We start from the raw sequence: 9,151 nt of genomic DNA on the forward strand, positions 1-9,151 counted from the left end.
CCTATTTTCATTTCGAACAGTAAATGAATTCTCATTTCAGAAATATCGTCTTGACCGGGTGCTTTTTCAATGGATGATTGAATGACTTGTACCTTATGCTACGCGGAGAGTCAACAATCTCAAACTATAACCCAAAATTTATGAGAGCAGGAAAGGTGGAAAAAACAAAATTAAACCAAACCCTTTTTACACCCTAATTTATCTCTGCATTTGCTAAATTATTTTATTATAAGTGATGTGTTAACACACTCATATATAAAAGATAATATCCTTCTTACTATTAGATACTGTCAGATATATTAGTTTATTGTTAATTCATTATGACTCGCTATAAATGGGTTTTTTTTTTTTTTTTTAATTTTATGCTATTTCTTTTTATAAAAAGTAAATAAATTTAAAATTTATATGAAACAAATTTAAACGAGAAATTTCATTTTATTTTTTTTTAAATAATACGTGAGAAGAATTATTGTTATCATCTGTTTATAAATTTATTAATACAAAGAAATTAACGAGAGGTTTGGATTTAAAATCTACCTCAATTCGTTTCATTTATCATTATAATTTTTTTAAATTTTTATATAAAATATAATAAATAATTTAATTTTTTAAAATTTCAAAATAATTTTTTAAAATTTTTATATTAAATATAATAAATAATTTAATTTTTATTTTACTATTTATAATTTATCTTAATTCACCTCAATTTATTTCTGAATCTAAATTCATGAGATTTGCAGGTGGGAAGTGGGAACAACGGTGTTATGAAAATTTTAATAATAAAAAAAAAAGTGTTAAGAAAATGATAGGAAGAATCTGTAGTACCATGTGGTTATACAGTAATTTCATGTCGATATTCCACAGCACTTGTACTTCATTGTTTCTTTTATTGTAAGAGCATTCTTATTAGATTAGTTAAAAGTTAAATTCATCTTACATTTATAAAAAAATGTACTTTAATTTAAATATTCCAATGAAAGTGCTCTAAGGCGGTAATTTCATACTCGAAGTTAAAACCACAGGGATGGAGGAGGAAGTTGTCTTATATCCGTCAAAGTCATACTCTTATTCAAGAAAACTGCCGCAGAAAGCCATTTCTTTGTATCAATTTGTCTAGCAAATAACTTAGGGAGAGAGAGAAACTTTGATTCTCTATAAAAAAAAATAATTTTAAACAATCGTAAAATATATAACTATCGTATAATTATTTAAAAAAAATTAAATATATTATTAAAAAATTAAATTTTTTTTTTATAAATTTCATATTTTATTTATTTTTTTTAAATAAATGGACGATAATTATATAATTTATTATTACAAATATTTTTATTTTGATAAAATAGATATTTGATTGAAAAAATATAAGATTTAAATTTTTAATCTTTACTTATAAATCAGCTCCTGCAAATATAATAATTTAAGAAAATACAGCAAGTAAAAACTTTTTTGGAGCCTGGGTTTCTGTTCCTGTACCAATGACATCATAAGTAGGTACAAGGTAGTTAGCAACAAAGCAAGTTTAACAGCGTGAGAGATAACATATTTTTAATGTTTTTTTAACAAAATTTCAATGTTATCTGTCGATTATTTTCACACTTTTAGTTGAATATGGTGGCTATAACAATGGTCGTCGGGACTGGTGGTGCCGGCGTGTGACGTGACCGGAACGGAAACGATAAAAGTCGTCCGTAATATGTTTTCAGGACCTTTTTGGCTTCTAACGCTTTCTTTAAATTAATTTTTTTTTATCAAAAAAAGGACAAATATGATTTTCGATATATATCCTCAGTTAAATTAGTAACAGGAAAAGTCGTAGATTCTTCGTTGGTCACAGGGCGGCCTCTACTAAAGCCCCAATCTTGCTTCAATTTACGGCTTTTGCCAACACCGAAAGGAGGAGGAGGAGGAGTTTGTTAGAAGGTAAAGACGAGGAGGGTCGGGGGGGAAAAGTCTGCAAGTTGCAACGCAAAAAGTAAAAGATGGTTGGAGGGTGCGGAGGGACTTCTCGTTTGTTTGGTTGAGGTTCTGCTTAGATCGGTTTCTCTGATGGATTTAATTTAGCTGAAATTATCAGTTTTTAGATTTCGGAGATTCGGAGGTTTCCTGATACTCGGCTCAGAACCACTTGTTTATATATATATGGTTTCTGAGATTTTGGTTTCCAAAATTGTAAACCTTTAGATCTGAGTTCGACTTTAACTGTTGGTTTTGGTTTTGGTTTTTGTTCGGTTCCGGTTGAGGACATGGGGCTTCACTTCACTTTTTTGTGAAGGTATTTATTTGTTCATTAATTTCTGCATCTATGATCTCTGGGTTTTTGCAATTTATCCGCATATTAAATCTTTGTGTGACCATTTTAATTGGTGGCGAGAACATGGAATGCGAACTCAAAGCCTCTTTTTTGTCTTTGTTCTTTGGGTTAGATTTTTGTTTGTTATTTTGGATATGATTTTTTTGGTAAGAGATTCCTATTCCTGTACTTATCAGAAGAGATATGGGATTTCCGTGTGCTGAGTTTTTAATCTCATTTTCCTGATATATAGAGTAATTCTTGAGAAGAGAAGAGAAGAGGAGAGATATGGAGGAGGCAGGTCCGCAGGTGGCTTCTCCCATTTTCATACACCCGCAGACACTGCAGAGTCGGTTTTCGATGGCCAAGAAGCGTGATCTGCTTAATGTTCAGGCGAAGCCGCCATTGATGACACCGACAACAGAGCTTCAAAACCATATCATGGATGACTGGAACGCCAAGGGTTGGGATTGGGACAGCGTCAGATTCGTGGCCAAGCCCCTGGACCTGCGGCTTGGTACTCCAGCTACAGCAGCAGCAGCAGCGGAGCAGAAAAAGAAAGAGAGCTCTCGGTCTGTGTCTGTGGAGGAAGAAGACGAGAGCCTTCGGCTGAATCTTGGTGGCGGCTTGAAGTTTGTGGAGGAGGAGCAGGAGCCCCAGTCGAGGCCAAACAAAAGGGTCCGGTCCGGATCTCCCGGTACCGGCGGAAACTACCCCATGTGTCAGGTTGATAACTGTAAGGAGGATTTGTCAAACGCAAAAGACTATCACCGCCGACACAAAGTGTGTGAGGCTCACAGCAAATCTACCAAGGCCCTTGTTGCCAAACAGATGCAGAGGTTCTGCCAGCAGTGCAGCAGGTTACCATCTAGTTTTGTGTCTGACTGTGCGTGTTTCCTTGTAAAGTTTCATGTTCTGTTAGAACATTATACATCAATTTCTTGGTTTGACTTTTTGCCAGGTTTCATCTCCTTTCTGCGTTTGATGAGGGTAAGAGGAGTTGTAGGCGTAGACTTGATGGGCATAATCGCCGTAGAAGGAAAACCCAACAGGAGGATGTTACAGGACGGCTTCTACTTCCTGGAAACCGGGACAACACTGCAAGTAATGCGAATTTAGATGTCGTCAATTTGTTGGCTGCTATAGCTCGTACCCAAGGTAAATGAGACTGGCTAAATGTATGCCATTCCTTTTACTCTCTTTTGATTCTATGCTAATTTTTATGTATTCAAAATCATAGGGAAAAATGAGGATAAAACAATCAACTGCTCATCGATACCAGATAGAGACCATCTTGTTCAGATACTTAGTAAGATAAACTCGTTACCTTTGCCTCCAGACCTGGTGGCGAAGCTGCCCAATTTAGGAAGCTTGCATGGTAAATTACCGGGTCATACTTCTTTGGAACATCAAATCAAACTGAATGGAAACGCATGTTCTCCTTCAACAAAGGATCTGCTTGCTGTTCTTTCAGCTCCCCTAGCCACGTCTGCTCCCGATGCTCTCACAATACTATCTCAAAAGAGCAGCCATAGCAGCGACAGTGAGAAAACTAAGATTACTCACTCTGACCAAACTACTCTCAATCTGCAAAAGAGACCTCCTTTAGAGTTTCCTTCTGTTGGAGGAGAGAGAATTAGTAGCGGTTACCAGTCTCCTATGGAAGATTCTGACGGCCAGGTTCAAGAAGTGCATGTTAATTTACCTCTGCAGCTGTTTGGATCCTCACCTGAAGATGATAGTCCTCCAAAACTTGCATCTTCTAGGAAATATTTCTCATCCGACAGCAGTAATCCCATTGATGGGAGGTCTCCTTCGTCTTCTCCTCCTACTGTGCAAAAGCTGTTACCGATACAGAGAAAAAGAGAAACTTTGAAGCCTGAGAACATGACAATCAATAAAGGGCTTAATGCAAATGTTGTCGCTAGCAGAACTGGTGATTCTAAGAGGCCCTTTGATCTGTTCAGAGGATCAAATACAGGAGCTGAGCCTGGTTCATTTCAAAGTTTTCCTTATCAAGCTGGGTATATCTCTTCTGGGTCTGACCATTCACCTCCAAGTCTGAATTCTGATGCACAGGTAACTAGGCACTGCATGGGATTTTGTTTGAGCTTTATTATTGCCATTTTTCCTCTGGGGCTGTCTGAACTTTATTTTATTTCATTTATCATGCGTATGAAATAATTGTATGATTCCTCCCACAGGATCGCACTGGTCGAATAATCTTTAAACTTTTTGACAAGGATCCGAGCCATTTTCCAGAGACATTGCGGACACAGGTGAGGAGTTTATGGCATATCGTATCACTTGCCCATTGTGTTATTTGGATGGCGTGGAAACTTAAATAATATATTTGTTGACCTGTTTTGTAGATATCCTGTTGGCTCTCTAACCGTCCATCTGAAATGGAGAGTTATATAAGACCTGGTTGTGTGGTTCTATCAGTTTATGTATCAATGCCATCCGCTGCCTGGGAACAAGTGAGTGAACTGCTGTAATGCAAGCTGAGCAACATTTATGTCGCCACTATACTGACCACTTGCAGGGTGTATGTGTTCTTTGCAGTTTGAACAAAACCTTCTTGAGCGTGTCAATACTTTGGTTCAATCTTCAGATTCTGATTTCTGGAGAAGTGGGAGGTTTATAATTAACACAGGCAGGCAATTAGCATCACATAAAGATGGTGAGTACCAATGGGTTGGTAGACTGAATTTTTTTTTTTAGGATGTGGATTGGTTATACCTTTTTTTTTTTTTACAATCTTTTTTTTTTTAGGTGTTATGATTTTTTTATACAGATTTTTATCTAAAGAAAAAGATGTGCCATCTGGACGAACATTAAAAAAAAATGTTTCATTTGGATGGGTTGTAAACGAAATAGGAATTTTGGACTATCTCCCTTTGATTATAACTTGATCTGCACTTTGTTCTTCAGGAAAGATCCATCTATGCAAATCCTGGAGAACATGGAGTTCCCCAGAGTTGATTTTGGTATCTCCTCTGGCAGTTGTGGATGGGCAAGAAACATCTCTACTTTTGAAGGGTAGAAATCTCTCTAATCCTGGAGCCAAGTAAGTATGGTGTACTTTTTTGCTTTAGATAGGTTCAATTAAGACATTCCCTGTTTTAAGAGCTGGTTTACAAGTTGTGCAGGATTCATTGCACTTATATGGGTGGTTACATATCGAAGGAAGTTTCGGAATCTACCTGCCAAGGAACCTCGTATGATAAGATAAATTTGGTCAGTTTCAAAATTCACTGTGAATCTCCTGGAGGTGTCGGTCGCTTTTTCATTGAGGTAGTGCTCTGATAAATTCTTCTTTTTATTTGTAGTTTTCTGTTCAGATGAATAGAATCCTTGAAAAGTATACATTGTACTTGAACTTTACCAATATTATGAGCAGGTAGAAAATGGTTTCAAGGGCAATGGTTTTCCAGTGATAGTAGCTAATTCAACCATCTGTGAGGAACTGAGGCTTCTCGAGTCTGAGTTTGATTTGGAGGCAAGAGAATATGATGACATTTCAGAAGAAAATACAAATGATTTTCGGCGACCAAAGTCGAGGGAGGAAGTTCTGCACTTCTTGAATGAACTTGGATGGCTCTTCCAAAGGATAGGAAACACTTCCATGCTTGGGAATCCTGATTATTCACTTTGCCGGCTCAAATTTTTACTCACATTCTCTGTTGAAAGAGACTGTTGTGCTTTAGTTAGAAAGCTCCTAGACATACTGGTTGAAAGAAACTTTGATGGAAATGTACTGACAAAGGAGTCCTTGGAGACATTGTCTGAGATTCAGCTGTTGAACCGGGCAGTTAAAAGAAGGTGCAGGAAGATGGTTGATGTGCTCATCCATTACTCGATTACTAGCAGTAATGATGCCTCCAAGAAGTATATATTTCCACCAAATGTTGTGGGGCCTGGAGGTGTTACACCTCTACATTTGGCTGCTTGTACGTCAGGTTCAGATGATCTGATAGATGCTTTGACGAGCGACCCACTGGAGGTATTCTACTACTGATACTCTTATCGATGTTATTAATTATATAATTGTTCTGATGATTGTGGTGATTGGTACTAGGACTGCTACAACTATCAATTTTAACCATCAGATTTTTCAAGGTTTGGGAAAAGTAAAAGGAGGGAAGTGTTTGGCAGCTGGGATTGATAATACTAGGATGACCTGCCCTGGTCATCGAATAATAGTTTTAACAATAAAAATAGATTGATGAGAGCCAAAATATGATTTTGGTTCTTAAATTATGTATCATATAATAATTTCATCTTTGAACCACCAATTCATTGAATATATTAGAGAAGCAACTTAAATGTTATTTGCGACCGATTATACCATTAGAAGTAAACAATTTTGCACACGTCCTTATGATAGGTAGGGATGTGACAAGTTAGGCCATGTTTTGATCTTATAAAAAAATAAAAAATAAAATAATTTGAAAATATTGCGGCCCTAATATATGTCGTATGTTTCCTTATGGCTCTGCTTTTATGTGACGACCAAAAATTGTCATGTCAGCGTGTGAAAAAAAGTCTTATTATATTAGCATTTGTCATTTTATAATGGCTAAATTGACAAATTTGTTTTTACTGATAAAAAAATAAGTGGAAACATTTATAAAAGTTCAATGCTGAATCGGGACAAGTTCACAGAAATTATAGCCTTGAAACAATAGTTCACGGATACAATTAGAATTTGAACTCTTGTTAATCCTTCTTTGTTTCACCCTTCTCCTGTAGATTGGATTGAACTGCTGGACTACCCTTCTTGATGCAATTGGACAGTCACCATATGATTATGCTATGATGAGGCATAATCACTCCTACAACAAGCTGGTGGCTCGTAAACTCACTGACAGAGAGAATGGTCAAGTGTCAGTGATGGTAACGAGTGAGATAGAGCAAGCACGGTTGTCAATGGAGCCAGAGCATCAGATAAGTACCCAAGTCAAACAACTCAGATCTTGTGCCAGGTGTGCAGTTGTTGCAAGGAAGCACAACATGAGGGTTTCAGCTTCCCAAGGATTGCTTCAGCGCCCCTTCATTCATTCAATGCTTGCCATAGCTGCTGTCTGTGTTTGTGTCTGCTTGTTCTTGCGTGGCTCCCCAGACATTGGCTCGGTTGCCCCATTCAAGTGGGAGAATTTGGGTTTTGGCACAATATAATGTTAATGGGGAGACGCTTTTGGACAAAGGAAATAGCGGCTCAGGTCAGTTGAGCGCAAGTTGATTCCGATATCTACTTTGATATCGGTTAAAGTTGATTTTTGGAAATGAAAATGAGTTATGCTGATTACATTTTGAAAATGAGAACTAAGGGTTGGACAGGAGTTGTGTAGACAGTCCTGAGAAGTTAGGAAGTTATGACCAGGATCAGGCATGACATGATCGAGATGCTGCATATAGTATCTTCCTAACTAGTCATAAGATTCGGGATGCTGGCGTAGATTGCAAAATTTCTTTGGCCGGTATCTGCTGAAAGTAGGTGATTTATTTTTGACTTAGGAATTTAGAAATCTTCAGCTCCTGAAACCTCTGAAGTGTGCCCTTCATTGGTAGAGATAAAAGCCAGAGGAAGGGCGGAAAGCCGCACGATAGCATGGTGTTGGAGACCCACCCAGATGGAGTAAAAAAAGACAAGTGGAGAGAGAATGCAAGCATGTATAGTTTCATAAGAGGTTTAATTTGGTTAATCCTATGTGGTTTAATTTTCCCCTTTATATTCCTTTACAAGTCATATGGATCATAATTTTAGGGCATTTACAGTGTAACATTGTTGTCTCTATAAGCTAATCGGTCTCTGGTGAATCACATGACAATATCATATGATGCAATAGTGAAATATTTGTTCAGTTTTATTTAAAATAAGAGGCATGTTAGTATATCTCTCTAATCGTGCCAGTATGATCTTCTGGTAATACATTTACATTTAAGCCACCTGCTTTAAAGGACGTGATCATTTTATATTTTTTTAACGGTAATATTTTCCACTGAAATGCGAACAAATATCATTGAAATGCCTGATTGATAGCTGTCCGGGACTGCATCTCTTCTTTTATCTGCCATCTACTCTCTTCTGCATGATGTAACGATAGGATGGCGTGTACTCTCTTCTTAGATGCTAAGACTATCTGATTGGATTGGTACCTTGACACTTTTTCCGACCACCAATACTGCTTTTATACCTCCAAGCGATACTCGATCTTCAGTTGTTAATGGTCAGCCAGAAATGTAAATTGGCGTAAGAAGTTTGAATCTTTGATTTATAAGAACTATAAACCAGTTGGCGCTACCAGACTGAATTTGTGTAGGATTATTGCAGCATGCATGCATCATTTGATGTAACTTTTGTGGAAATTAGTAAATGGGAAGGAATTAACATTGTGTTATTTATAAGTGGGTGGGTCTGAAGAAATTCATGGGCCTAACTCATCTCATAAAATAGGTTCTACAAGAGATGATTGCTCATTGCTTATAAACATGCCTAAGACCTTGTCAACAGCCAATCTGAGATTATTCCTCAACACCCTTCCTCGTGTGCAGGTCAGTATTTTTTCTGGTCCTTGTTACGGGATAAGTAGTGTGGGCTCTCATTCGTCCTGTAGCAGGCTCTGATACTATAAAGAAATTCATGGGCCTAACTCATCTCATAAAACCGGTTCTACAAGAGAGGATTGCTCATTGCTTATAAACATATCCAAGACCTTATCCACAGCCAATGTGAGATTATTCCTCAAGAGGGTCATACAACCGGGATTCATAAAGCTGATGATCTGATGAGAATAGGAAGAACTGAGCAATACAAGCAAGAATTAAAAGACAATCTGTGAGTTAAAAATGGTTTTA

The 9,151-nt window shown here is 37.2% G+C and overlaps 1 protein-coding gene across 1 annotated transcript; it reads left to right on the forward strand.

The window, feature by feature from the left end:
• Window positions 1-1,837: 1,837 nt before the first annotated feature.
• LOC109000521 (squamosa promoter-binding-like protein 14) lies at window positions 1,838-8,189 on the forward strand. The gene is made up of 11 exons (XM_018977433.2): window positions 1,838-2,272; window positions 2,544-3,150; window positions 3,252-3,448; window positions 3,531-4,369; window positions 4,495-4,569; window positions 4,663-4,770; window positions 4,856-4,973; window positions 5,225-5,360; window positions 5,443-5,587; window positions 5,694-6,296; window positions 7,046-8,189. Exons 2-11 carry the CDS (start codon window positions 2,579-2,581, stop codon window positions 7,469-7,471), a joined length of 3,219 nt encoding a protein of 1,072 aa, XP_018832978.1. The 5' UTR covers window positions 1,838-2,272; window positions 2,544-2,578; the 3' UTR covers window positions 7,472-8,189.
• Window positions 8,190-9,151: the final 962 nt, after the last annotated feature.

Source organism: Juglans regia, chromosome 8 (genome assembly GCF_001411555.2).
Source record: "Juglans regia cultivar Chandler chromosome 8, Walnut 2.0, whole genome shotgun sequence".
Lineage (NCBI taxonomy): Eukaryota > Viridiplantae > Streptophyta > Magnoliopsida > Fagales > Juglandaceae > Juglans > Juglans regia.

Excerpts from the sequence above, each read along its gene's own strand:
- LOC109000521 (XM_018977433.2), top strand. The coding sequence starts at position 2,579 with ATGGAGGAGGCAGGTCCGCAGGTGGCTTCTCCCATTTTCATACACCCG. Across the intron at positions 5,361-5,442 it reads CTCTCTAATCCTGGAGCCAA|GATTCATTGCACTTATATGG; the intron begins GTAAGTATGGTG and ends CAAGTTGTGCAG. Across the intron at positions 5,588-5,693 it reads TCGGTCGCTTTTTCATTGAG|GTAGAAAATGGTTTCAAGGG; the intron begins GTAGTGCTCTGA and ends TATTATGAGCAG.